General features: G+C 31.6%; 1 protein-coding gene across 1 annotated transcript; it reads right to left on the bottom strand.

Annotated features, from left to right (window-relative positions):
- Positions 1-3,011: 3,011 nt before the first annotated feature.
- LOC130932805 (probable galacturonosyltransferase-like 1) lies at positions 3,012-5,209 on the bottom strand. Its single transcript, XM_057862221.1, has 2 exons — positions 3,704-5,209; positions 3,012-3,630 (listed from the first exon to the last, which is right to left on the bottom strand). The coding sequence occupies exon 1, from the start codon at positions 4,918-4,920 to the stop codon at positions 3,847-3,849; it is 1,074 nt and encodes a 357-aa protein (XP_057718204.1). The 5' UTR covers positions 4,921-5,209; the 3' UTR covers positions 3,012-3,630; positions 3,704-3,846.
- Positions 5,210-14,508: the final 9,299 nt, after the last annotated feature.

Here is a 14,508-nt window from a genome sequence, read left to right as displayed (position 1 = left end):
ATCAAGGTTCTTTCATGCATAGTCAAAAATGTGATCCATAAAGTCAACAAACTTACTGATTTGTTGATAATGTGTACCAAAATGCAGAGGAGAGACGAAGCTGACTTTGAATTGGAGATTTCAAAATCCAATCCAAGATAGGTATAGTTGAGCAATACTTTCAAGGAGCTCAATAACTTTTTCTATTTCTCTCAGGAGGGAGAAGAAGAGGAGGAAGGTATAGTTGATACTGCTGTTTTATGAGTTTTTTAAAGTTTTGTCTCTCTTGCTTTGCTCTAATACATATATTCTGTTTTTGCTTCATCTGGTACCAACTTTTAAGTGCTGACTTAACTCCTTTGTTGCTCTCATATCTAAGAGTCACACATACCATTGTTTTGTCCAGTTTTTCTTTTCTATATGTATGTTGTTGTATTACTGTTTTGTGCTCTCGATTTATGGAAGTCATTCACTACTATCTCCTTAATTTTAGTTTAATTATGTTTGTCATCAAATTGGAGATTTTGAATCAAGAATTGAATATTCACCTTGTGATGACAAACATAATTAATTTTCTATTATACTTATTTTCTTTATGAGTGTTATAGGTATAAATGGATTCGCATTCAAAGATCACAATCAAGCGATTCATAATTTAAGCAAATCAGCGCATATATGAATAATATACTCTAAGATTCAAATAAAATATATTTGGATAATTGCTGCACTTAATATTATAGAACAAAGAGGGAAAGATTCTCTTTTCAAAGCCAATGGCTAGAATATTAATGTGTTCAATGGCTAGCTTGATCAAAAGAGAAAGTATTCCAACATTGAAAAAGAGATATCAAACTGTTGTTTGAGTGTTTGATTCCAAAAATGTATTGGGGTTAGAATGCACTTGGTTCTTTTTAATTAGGTTGGGTTAATATTTAGGAGTTACTAAATTTGGGATAATTTATGAGTTACAAGTGTGAAAGTCTCTTAGAATTGTTGATTGTAATATGTATTGATTATAGTAAAAACTTTACCATTATTATGGTGGAATCTTGACGTAAGTTACATTACATTTCGTAGCCAAATCAAGATATATGTTATGTTTCTCTTTTTTATCCTTCTCTTTTGCAACTTTCACTTCTGATCTGTTTTGTATTTTGGAACGAGATAAAATCATAAATAATTTCCTGAATTTTGTGTACTGTACAACCTCTTTTATTAAGTATTAAAAGTGATTTCTTGATTTAACCCTTTTTTTTCAATTCACTTGTGAACTTTCAATTGACATTAGAACCTAGGCTTAAGGGACAAACTTCATAGCTTCGAGTTATAGATTCATGGCAAAGGACCTTGTTGCGTACACTCTTTTAGAATGATAATCCAATAATAAATTACTATACTTCAATAATATATTCATTGATTATAATATTAGAAAAATCATTTTTAATGGACTAGACATTTTTACCAAAGTCAACAAGAACAGAAATGTTTTAAAAAAAGATGAAAAGAAAAACTTTCAATTTTTTTTTCATCTAATGTTTTCTTACAATTTTGCTGATGTAGATGGAATAAAAGTATAAAAATATAAGTTTATTTACTATAAATATAAAAATATTAAACATTCTTTTAAGTTTGTTTGGGGTAAGTAAAACCATTTATTAAATATTCCGAAATTCAATTATAAAGAATAATTTCTTTGTTTAATTTCTTCGGCTCCAATGTAGGGGAATAGATCTTCTCAATTTTTTTTAATAATTAAAAGAGTAAAATATTATCTTTCATCATTAATTTTATAAGTAAAACAAAAAATAAATATAAAAAATAATAAAAAATTAAAAATTACACTTTATACTCAATTTTTTTTAACAATTAAAAAAATATATTCTCATGCAAGGAGAGTTTTCTTCTTTTTCCTTTCAGTGTGGATTCCTCATTAATGCACATGGGCTTGTTTCCTATAGTTGAAAGGTTATTGAGCTGCCACTATGCCCCTTTTCAACCTGATCCCATTATTATTATTATTATTATTATTATTATTATTATTATTATTATTATTATTATTATTATTATTATTATTATTATTATTATTATTTGTAGCACCACAAATGCTAAAAATGAATTCAATAGCTCAAGGAAGTACAAGCAATAAATAAATAAACAATGGGAAAAAGTGTTCAAATTTCATTGGTTAGTTTTAGATAGCAAAATTAAGTTAATTTATATAACGAACCATGTGTTAGATGTAATATATAACCAAATTTATTTCATTTTGGCATTATCAACGTTTGTAAGTTAATAGGTATTGTAAGCACGAAAACTAATGCAAGTCCTAGTTGTTTAAGCTCTATGTCTACATTTTTAAGAATAACGGGTCTGTTTGAGGAGGGGAGTTTTTCACATTAGAAGTAGCGATGGCTTTGTACTTGTTGTCATTGGCGAATTCTCAAGATGTTTTCCATGTGTTTGAACCATGGTTAGTGGTTTACGATGATTCATCTGCTGTTGATATTGTGTTTTTTGAGTTTGTATCTTTTTAAAAAGATATTAAGGTTTAGTAAAATGATAACGTTAATTATTTAACAGTAATTTCACAACAAAACTATATTGAAACTACATAAAATTTTTTTTAATTTAAATAGGACTTTTTAAATATTAAAAACTAAAATATGATTAAACTCAAACGTAAAAAACCAATTTAATACTTTATCCTAATTTTAATTTATATTAGTCAATAATATTCAATAGCTCACACATTTAATTCAGTAACTTAGAACCATACTTTAAATTAGTATTTTTAAATATTATTGACTAACTACTGAATAAAAATAATAAATTGTATTAATTCTCTAATATTATTCGTATTATATTTTATACTGAATTTTTAAGATTGGGCTATCAAAAGTTGCCTCCAAATTTCACACACACATAGTAAAGTAACAAAATCGGAACTTCATATTACTAAATAATAATAATAAAAACAGAGTGCAGAGAACAAATGAATGATAAAGATGTAAAGTGAAAATTATCTATGCCAAAAAAACTTTTCATTTTATTCTCTTCATTAGAAACAAAAATTGCTTTCTGGATCCAATAAAAGATATCTCTTTCTCTATATACTCACTAATAACTTGTTTACAAATTTTTCTAATAATACAATTATCCTCAATGAAAAACTCATAAACCAAACTAATCATCTTTGTTCCTTCATTCACGAATCACAAATATAATCCTCCCCTTCTTTCTCTTGTGAAAATGAGTTTTTCAAATTTTTGTGAATGAATCAACAAAAAGGATCATCAACCTTTCTCTGATCTCTCCCCTGCATATGCTTTGTTCTGTACATAGCTAATTTTCACATTGAAGAAAATTCATATATGATCTTAAAAAGCAAGAAATTTCTATTTACTCTTGTTTATTCCTTGCTTCACCAACCAGCATTGCAACTCATCTTTGTTTTCTTATTTTATTGAAAAAAGTATCAACTTTTTTAACCTTGTCTAATATGTAATTCTACATTTAAAAACAATTAAATACTACCTAAAAAAAAGTGAATACTCACGTGAAATTATTTTCATGTAAAGATAATAAATAAAATTATTAGATGATATAAAAGGTGAAAACTAAGGTGAAATTGATTTCACCTGAAGTTGATATCTGAGAGCCGTTAGATGATTAAATTTTCATCTAACAGCTCTCAGATATCAACTTCATGTGAAGTCGACTGCACCTGAGTTTCTACCGACATAAAATATTTGGCTAAATTATCGTCTAACAGTTCTCAACTATCATCTTAATCGACCTCTTGCAATGCTGATTTGTTATGAAACAAGTCATGGATCCAATAAAAAGAAACAATTTTGTTGATGATGATCAAGAATCCAAAGAAAAAGGAGTGATCAAAAGATCATAAGGTGCCCAAAGAGCATCCAAAGGACAAGGTCTATTAGCATCAAGCCTCACCCATGGCTTCCCTTTCCCACTCCAATGCAACAAACTCACAGGCCCAGGATGAAGATCTCTACACAAACCTCTAAAGTTGTCTCCACCAAGCCCATGCTGGTTCCACCGATGGTCCACACTTCCGATCTTCCCCGCGAAAACCAGCAAAAATGGCGGCAACGATCCAAGCTCGTAGATTCTCATCCTCTTCTGAAGCTCCATCCATTCCTCTATCTTCCTTGTGTAATCTCCTTCCCGCCATTTCTCAAGATCAATCACCATCACCCCAGTGTTGAAGTAACAAGCTTTTCGATTCGCAAACGTTAGCGAAAGCGAAGGGTTGGACCAAAACGTGGGAGTGAAGTAAGCTGTGAAGTTTGCATTGCAGTATTCCGGTGCTGCAAGAACTTGATCCTTGTTTAATGGGGTGGAGGCTAGTTTCGTAATTTCATCGACTAGTACGAGGTCGGAGTCGAGGTAGACTATCTTTTTCACGCATGTTGGGAGAATGGTTGGGAGGTAGGATCTTGCGTAGTTTAGAGGGCAATCGAGGGCGGAGCGAATTGACGTTGAAATCAGGCCAGAGACTAATTCGTCGCTGAAATTGTAGAGTTTGAATTTGAGGTATGGGAATGATTTTGAGAGTGTGGTGTGTAAGAGTGATGATGAGTTGGATTTTGTTGAAGAAACAAAATGGAAGAAGATGTTTTGTGGACATGAAGAGTGTTGAAGGACACTTAGGATTGCTGCCATGGAACCTCGTATGTATGTCTTGTCTAGTGTCATTGCAACATGAACTAGTTCATCAGAGCATATGTAGTTATTGTCTTCAATGGAGGGGCAATTTGGGGAATTGTAGAATTGAGGTGCTTCTTTGAATTGGTGTTGGAAATTGGTGTTTGTTGAGGATGTACATGGTAGCAACAATAAGAACAAGGAGAGGGTGAGAATTAGTAGTGAGAGTGGTGATAATGTTGGTTGTGATTTTTTGGGATTAGAGTTCATAGTATGATATGTTTTTGTGTGTGTAATTGAAATGGAAGGTAGAGAAGGGTGTGTTTTGATTTGAATATATTGATATGTGATTCCAATTATTAATCCCTTTGGTTTAGAAAAAAATATAACTAAAAAGAAAAGAAAAGAAGAGAGATAGAGAGATCTTAATGGGTTGGCTTATAATTGGAATTATTTCATGATTCCAAACATGCTTAAATGTCTTGATTTATTAGTAAAAAAATATTTTTTTATATAAAAAAAAAGGGAAAAGATTTTTAGAGAGAAAATAGAGTAATGGGCTAGGCTGGCTTGGAGGGTGAGAGTGAGAAAGAGAGGGGAAAGTCAAGAATATATATATGGAATTGAAGAGTAGGTGGAGTTCACATATATAATATATAATAATAATATATAATTATTTGGTCATAGAAATGTATCATTTGATGGCATTGTTTTTGTAACATTTTCTTTTCAGGTATGGGATGGGGACCCTTACCTTCTTTCTAAGGTTCTGAACTATTTAATTATCCTTCATGTGTATGTCATTTAAATATATCTATCTATGTATTGTATGGAATATGGATGGGCTATATATAATTATATATGAACTCTTAAATTAAATATACTACATTGGATTAAAATTATGGATGGGGAGATAGTAAATACTAAATACTTAAATAGGGTCATCTCATCCACTTTACAAAATACAGGGTATGTAGTATGTACCTTTGTAATATAGTGTACCATGAAATAGGGAATGTATCTGAATTTACATTTATGACACAAAGATCCCACCCTTGGTTGTATCTTCATTTTGATTTCATTCTTATTTCTTTGAGACTTTCTTATAATGGAAATAATATAAAAAAAATTGAGCTTATCTAATTTTGAACTAGGTTTAGAACACAAAAAGATATGGTTATATTTTAAAATAATAAAATATATTTTTACCATCTAAAAAGTAATAACTTAAATTAAGTGTCCACAAAAAATCAGTTACCAATTAACTGTTATATATATAAATATATATATATATTTAGTATTTTATAATAAAATTTTATTATACTATATATTGTAAAAATATTTTAATTATTTATTTATTATAAATTTAATTATTTTATTATGATAAATTTAATTATAGTTATAGTTAATTATTTAATTAAAAAATATATAAATAGATAATGACTGGTTAAGTGGTTTAATTTTAGTGTATATGGAGAATCTTTTATAATTTATTCATGTGTATCATATATATTATCATACAAAAGAAGACTAATAATAAGTTTAATGTTTTTAATTGGATAGGAACAAATTTGTTTTATAAGAAGTTGATAAATGATAAATATATCCAATTAAAAATGAGTTATTATATATCATCTTTAAATTCAGGAGTAAAATCAAATGTGAAATTTTAATTATACTCTTAGATAACGTTTGTTTTGAGCTATTGAGATAGAAATTAGGAGATTGAAATTCAGTATTATATTTGTTGATTCAGATATTGATACTAAAATTTCTGTCTCTATCCATAAAATTTCAGTATTTCAGTACCTCTAAAAAGTGAGGACACAAGATACTAAAATTTTTAGAGATGAAACTGAAACTTTAATAACATTTTATATCTAACATACTTTTATTTCAATTAATTAATTTTAATTTTATCTTTTATACAAATTAAATTAAAATTTCATTCTTATTTCAATTTCTGTCTCTTACTTTACATCAAACAAAATACTAATGAGATTTATTTCAATATCTGTCTCTTAATTTCTGTCTCTCAATCTCAGTCTTTCTGTTTCTATCTCTCCACCAAACACTACCTTAATTATCACATGTTCAATATGAAGTTAGATATAAAGTAATTCTCTTCTTTCTTATAATGATTTTATCCATATTAATTAAGAAAGAGCACTTTCAATTCCCTTCATCTTGGATTAGAAATTTAGAATGGTAGAAACTACTACTTTATGCACAAGTAACAGTGACACAAGACTAGTAAAAAAATATTAAAAGAAAAAAAACCCTAAATTTTAAGCAAGCATGTTCAATTAAAGCGTTGTTGTTAAGGCTATATTCACATTCGTCTAAGGCACATTATTGAATGTTTTTCATGCTTCATGACTTATTCTATTTTATTTAATAATTTTAAACTATCATGCTCTAATCCGAAAACTATGTCCCAGCAACCGAATCTTCCATAAGGGAGCATTTCCAAGGAAGAAAATTTCCATTAAAATAAATCCACCAAAGTATAATTATATTTAGATTTTGATTAGCTGATTATACCAACTTAATTAAATTATTAAAATATTACTAATATATAAAAGATATATATAGAAGACATTTGGAAATTTATTACAATATCAAAGTCAACATATGTGTGTGCCGATGTGAAATATACATCATCACATGTAAGAAATTTATATTATTTAGTCAATGTTAAATTTTAATTATTACTTCTTCAATAATTATATATAAGTGAAATAATGAAAAAGAAAACCTAATGGTAAGAATAGTATTTAAAAAAAAAAAAAGAAAAACTAAAGTTAATCAACGACCTAAACTAGTATTATATATAATATGCTTACTAACTCTGCGGCCAATGTCAACAGTGATACTAACTATAATAATATCTCTCCTTTCAAAAATTTAAATTAATAAAAAAAACACATAAATAAATAATTATATCTCTACCAATAACTTAAACTATATATAAAAAGATGTTTTGAGTAATCTAGTTTAGTTACATGAGAGACCAATACAATGGTCTATTAATATTATTTATTATTATTAATTATTATTGGAATGAGAATCAATATGACCAATTAAAACCTTGTAACACTAAACTCATCACCCACTAAACCATCACAAGACATAAGATCCATATAATATTGCTCTAATAAAGGATCGTAATCTTTCTTAGAGACACCATAAAAATTATATATATAAAGCAAAAAGTGAAGCCAAACACGTTGTTTGCAAGCAATTATATATATTTGATATTTTGAACTTTGGGTAAAAGAAAGGCATCTCACCTTTCTTGATCACATTTGACATGTTGCAACTTCTTTGTTATTTACACGTACATAATTTTATATAATTATTGTGGATCTTATTAATCATTAGTGTTTTCAATTTTCTCAACTTTCATAGGTTAAATCATTGATTAGATATGAAATCAAATTAAGTTATTTCAATGTTGATTCTGTTCTTCCATTCCTATGTCAATGCAAAATAATATATATCAAAATTTACTCCGTAAATTTAAAAATAATGTAAAAATATTTAATCTTCATAATGTTAATTAACTAACAGAAAATTAGACATTATTTAACAAGCCACAAGCCATAATATGTAATATGCACGATAATACTTTAATTACCTAAATTCCTATATATTAATCGATAATTTAAGCAAACTTTTCCCTTATTATGAGAGCATAAAAATAAAAATTTATATTTAAATTAAACGATATACATGAATTTGACTACTTTAAGATGACAAGATTTATAAAATAAAAGTATTTGATGATAAGATCTACACATAATAAAAACATATATATTTATAGTGATGATTAGTAGTTCATTTTTTTAATTCTATAAATCACCTAAGTTTAGAGAAGTCAAATCTATATATGCATAGATATATTCCTTTCCTTTATTCATGCAAAAACTAAACAATATAAATGAAAACCGAGCGAAGAAAAAGAGAAAAAAAAAAAAGAAGAGGGGACAAAAAATTTCAAATTTTGGGGGTCCCCTCACCACTCCTCTGCTCTCGAAAAATATGATTACTTTTGGCATTATATATTTGTTTGTTCTCAAAAGATATATTAAAAATTCAAATGATAATAACTTAAAGGGTTTAGTTTAGTTTTTCTTTCTTTCGTTCTTTCTTTTTTTTTTTTTTTTGGAAAAAAACGCGCTTAGCTAGGCTCATAGCTTGACCTCACAAACACCTCAAAAGTCATAAAATTATTGTAAGAGAATTTTGTTTATTATAGCAGTTTACAGTTGGCAACACCTTTAATATATACTCTAATCTAATTTTGGAGTGTCCACTATTATTGATGATCAATCTATTTGAGTTCCAATTAATAGTATTAACATAAGTTCCAAACTTAATTACCAATAAGTATATACACATATATAGTTGTCGGTGATATATGATCAGTCAATTTTATCAACATTATCCACACACACATATATATAATTGAACAAATAAATAAGATATTATTATATATATAAGATTAGTGTAATATATATATAGAGAGAGAGATGGATTATTCCATGTGGACAATGTTGAAGAAAGCCACCATTCCTAGTAGTACGGTCACACACGTTTTACGTAGTGGATTTTATGGGCAAAGAGATCTGATTTTGGACAAGTTTTTGCAGGTAATGCTTTCATGAAAATAATTAATAATAAGGATTCTAAAAAATATTTATAATAGTTAAAATTGTAAAATTTTAGATAAAAAAAAAAAGAAAAAATAGTAATTTTATATATATAGTTAGAGAATAAAAATTATTAGATAAAAACATAAAATTATAATATATAATATTTTTGTCCTAAAATTATTCATTTCAAAAATTTAAATTGATTAAAAAAAATATAAATAATTATTTCTTTAACATTTTCTCTCAAGTAAAAATCTGTTTTAGTTTGCTTGATTTACAGATAAATGTTTTTTGTCCGTTTAAACATTGTTAATTAATATATATTTTAATAACTTTCATCTAAACCACTCATATATAATTATACTACTTAATAAACTTACATATTTCATTCTCATCTAAGGCAATTTATCTCTTTAAATAAATCACATAAATAAATAACAATCATATTATATGTGTATTAAAAGGTAAAGTACTGAATGGGGTAACATGATTTGTACGACATTTTTATTCACACACAACCGTACATTTGTTTTTTAGTTTCTTTGTTTTGTTTCAAAGTCCCATTTCTTCGGTGCTTCCTCACTTTCACAAATCTTAATCTCACCAACTTCTTTGTACATCAATGACATGGGATAGAAAGAAAATTTGAAATCCAACACAATTAAAATAAATTATACAGATTTTGGTAATTATCAAAGGGTGTTAAAAACTGTTTAACAACATTTTTTAATTTGAGAATTTATATATGATGTTGACAATAATAACAAATTAAGTTAATTATTTTTATTGGCAGCTCTTTCAAGTGCTATATGGCTTAATCCTATATATATGCTTAGCTAATATCTTCTTAATTATCACAATCACTCAAATCTTTGTCTTCTCATTAAAAATGACATACTTTAATTTATTGCATTCATTCCATGCCGAATCTTTGAAATATTGAAATTTCTATGTCATTTTGTTGTGTGGTCTATTTAATTTGATATATATTCCATCCAAGAAAAAGAGGGAAATTAAAGGAAAAAGATATTGATATGTAAATTTAGGGGTGTCAAAAATTTTCTAAAATCTTTTCAATCATGTCCTTTTAATCACATCTTTTTCAAAACAAGTTTTCAATCAAATCTTTCTAACTTCTAATTTCAAAATCTTTTTCAAAAATCACTTGATTTCTTTTCACTTTGAATTTTCGAAAATTATCAATCAATTTTTCAAAATGTTTTTGACATCTTTTTAATTAATTTTCGAAAATTCTCTTCCTTCCTCCCACATCCTTCTATTTATGGAATACTACTCCTTCTTAATGCACAATTCGAACTTTATCTAATCAAGTTCGAATTCTCCTTCTTCTTTCTTCTATTTTTCTTTTCCTCTGACACCTCAAGGAATCTCTATACTGTGACATAGAGGATTCCATATTTTCTTGTTCTCTTCTCTTTCATATGAGCAGGAACAAAGACAAAGGCATTCTTGTTGAAGCTGACCCTGAACCTGAAAGGACCTTGAAGCGAAAGCTAAGAGAAGCTAAGGCACAACTCTCTGTAGAGGACCTAACCGAATTCTTCAAAGAAGAAGAACACATGGCAGCAGAAAACAACAACAATGCCAACAATGCAAGGAAGGTGCTGGGTGACTTTACTGCACCTACTCCCAATTTCTATGGGAGAAGCATCTCTATCTCTGCCATTGGAGCAAACAACTTTGAGCTTAAGCCTCAATTAGTTTCTCTAATGCAACAGAATTGCAAGTTCCATGGACTTCCAATGGAAGATCCTCATCAGTTTTTAGCTGAGTTCTTGCAAATCTATGACACAGTCAAGACTAATGGGGTTGACCCTGAGGTCTACAGACTGATGCTATTCCCTTTTGCTGTAAGAGACAGAGCTAGAATATGGTTGGACTCTCAACCTAAAGATAGCCTGGACTCTTGGGAAAAGCTAGTCAATGCCTTCTTGGCAAAGTTCTTTCCACCTCAAAAATGGAGTAAGCTTAGAGTGGAAGTCCAAACCTTCAGACAGAAGGATGGAGAATCCCTCTATGAAGCTTGGAAAAGATACAAACAATTGATCAGAAAATGTCCATCTGACATGCTTTCTGAATGGAGCATCATAGGTATTTTCTATGATGGTCTCTCTGAACTATCCAAGATGTCCTTGGATAGCTCTGCTGGAGGATCTCTTCATCTGAAGAAGACGCCTACAGAGGCTCAGGAACTAATTGAGATGGTTGTAAATAACCAATTCATGTACACTTCTGAAAGGAATCCTGTGAACAATGGGACAAGTCAGAAGAAAGGAGTTCTTGAGATTGATGCTCTGAATGCCATACTGGCTCAGAACAAGATATTGACTCAACAAGTCAATTTGATTTCTCAAAGTCTGTCTGGAATGCAAAATGCACCAGGCAGTACTAAGGATGCTTCATCTGAGGAAGAAGCTTATGATCCTGAGAACCCTTCAATGGAAGAGGTGAATTACCTAGGAGAACCCTATGGAAACACCTATAATTCTTCATGGAGAAATCACCCAAATTTCTCATGGAAGAATCAAGAGAAACCTCAACAAGGTTTCAATAACAATAATGGTGGAAGAAACAGGTTTAGCAATGGCAAGCCTTTTCCATCATCTTCTCAGCAATAGACAGAGAATTCTAAGCAGAACCCCTCTGACTTAGCAACCATGGTCTCTGATCTAATCAAAATCACTCAAAGTTTCATGACTGAAACAAGGTCCTCCATCAGGAATTTGGAGGCACAAGTGGGACAGCTGAGCAAGAAAATTACTGAACTCCCTCCAAGTACTCTTCCAAGCAATACAGAAGAAAATCCAAAAGGAGAGTGCAAAGCCATAACCATGGCCGAATTTGGAGAGGAAAGAGAGGAGGTGGACGCCACTGAGGAAGGCCTCAATGGGCGTGCATCAACCTCCTCTGAGTTCCCCAATGAGGAACCATGGGAATCTGAGGCTCAAAATGAGACCATAGAGATTCCATTGGACTTACTTCTGCCATTCATGAGCTCTGATGAGTATTCTTCCTCTGAAGAGGATGAGTATGTCACTGAAGAGCAAGTTGCTAAATATCTTGGAGCAATCATGAAGCTAAATGACAAGTTATTTGGAAATGAGACTTGGGAGGATGAACCTCCTTTGCTCACCAAAGAGCTGGATGACTTGTCTAGGCAGAAATTACCTCAAAAGAGACAAGATCCTGGGAAGTTTTCCATACCTTGTACCATAGGCACCATGACCTTCAAAAAGGCTTTGTGTGACTTAGGGTCAAGTGTGAACCTCATGCCTCTCTCTGTAATGGAGAAGCTAGGGATCTTTGAGGTACAAGCTGCAAGAATCTCACTAGAGATGGCAGACAACTCAAGAAAACAAGCTCATGGACTTGTAGAGAATGTTTTGGTAAAAGTTGAAGACCATTACATCCTTACTGATTTCATAGTCCTAGAGACTGGGAAGTGCATGGATGAAACCATCATCCTTGGCAGACCCTTCCTAGCCACAGCAAAGGCTGTGATTGATGTTGATGAAGGTGAACTGATCATTCAAGTGAATGAAGAATCCTTTGTGTTTAAGGCTCAAGGATACCCCTCTGTCATCATGGAGAAGAAGCATGAAGAGCTTCTCTCAAATCAGAGACAAACAGAGCCCCCACAGTCAAACTCTAAGTTTGGTGTTGGGAGGCCACAACCAAACTCTAAGTTTGGTGTTGAACCCCCACATTCAAACTCTAAGTTTGGTGTTGGGAGGTTCCAACATTGCTCTGAGTATCTGTGAGGCTCCATGAGAGCTCTCTGTCAAGCTACTGACATTAAAGAAGCGCTTGTTGGGAGGCAACCCAATAATTATATTTTATATATTTCTCTTTGTTATTTTATGTTTTTTGTAGGTTGATGATCATAAGAAGTCACAAAATCCATTGAAAAAGCAAAAACAGAATGAAAAACAGGAAGAAAAATAGCACACCCTGGAGGAAGAACTCACTGGCGTTTAAACGCCAGTAAGGCTAGCAGATGGGCGTTTAACGCCCAGTCTGGCACCATTCTGGGCGTTTAACGCCAGAAAGGGGCACCAGACTGGCGTTAAACGCCAGAAAAGGGCAAGAACCTGGCGTTAAACGCCAGGAATGGGCACCAGCCCGGCGTTTAACGCCAGAAATGGCTCAAAACGTGATTTTGAGCAACATTTGGTGCAGGGATGACTTTTCCTTGACACTACAGGATCTGTGGACCCCACAGGATCCCCACCTACCCCACCACCACTCTCTCTCTTCTTCCCCCATTCACCAATCACCTCACTACCTCTTCCCCAAAAACCCTTCACCTATCAAATCCCATCTTTCTCTTCACCACTCACATCCATCCTTCATAAAACCCCACCAACCTCACCCTTCAAATTCAAACCACTTTCCCTCCCAAACCCACCCATAATGGCCGAACCCCATCTCCCCCCTCTCCTATATAAACCCTTCTTCACTCCTTCATCTTCACACAACCTTAAAACCACTTCCCCCCCCTCTTTGGCCGAATACACTAAGCCATTCCCTTCTTCCTCATTTCTTCTTCTTCTACTCTCTTCTTCCTTCTTTTGCTCGAGGACGAGCAAACCTTTAAGTTTGGTGTGGTAAAAGCGTTGCTTTTTCGTTTTTCCATAACCATTTATGGCATCCAAGGCCGGAGAAACCTCTAGAAAGAGGAAAGGGAAGGCAAAAGCTTCCACCTCCGAGTCATGGAAGATGGATAGATTCATCTCAAGGGTGCATCAAGACCACTTCTATGAAGTTGTGGCCTTGAAGAAGGTGATTCCCGAGGTCCCCTTTTCACTCAAAAAGGGTGAATATCCGGAGATCCGCCATGAGATCCGAAGAAGAGGTTGGGAAGTGCTTACCAACCCCATTCAACAAGTCGGAATCTTGATGGTTCAAGAGTTCTATGCCAATGCATGGATCACCAAGAACCATGATCAAAGTGTGAACCCGGATCCAAAGAATTATCTTACTATGGTTCGGGGGAAATACTTGGATTTTAGTCCGGAAAATGTAAGGTTAGCATTCAACTTGCCCATGATGCAAGGAGATGAACATCCTTACACTAGAAGGGTCAACTTTGATCAAAGGTTGGACCAAGTCCTCACAGTCATATGTGAAGAGGGTGCACAATGGAAGAGAGATTCAAGAGGCAAGCCGGTTCAATTGA

This window comes from Arachis stenosperma, chromosome 6, assembly GCF_014773155.1.
Source record: "Arachis stenosperma cultivar V10309 chromosome 6, arast.V10309.gnm1.PFL2, whole genome shotgun sequence".
Classification (NCBI taxonomy): domain Eukaryota; kingdom Viridiplantae; phylum Streptophyta; class Magnoliopsida; order Fabales; family Fabaceae; genus Arachis; species Arachis stenosperma.
This window is presented reverse-complemented; position numbering and strand designations above follow the sequence as displayed.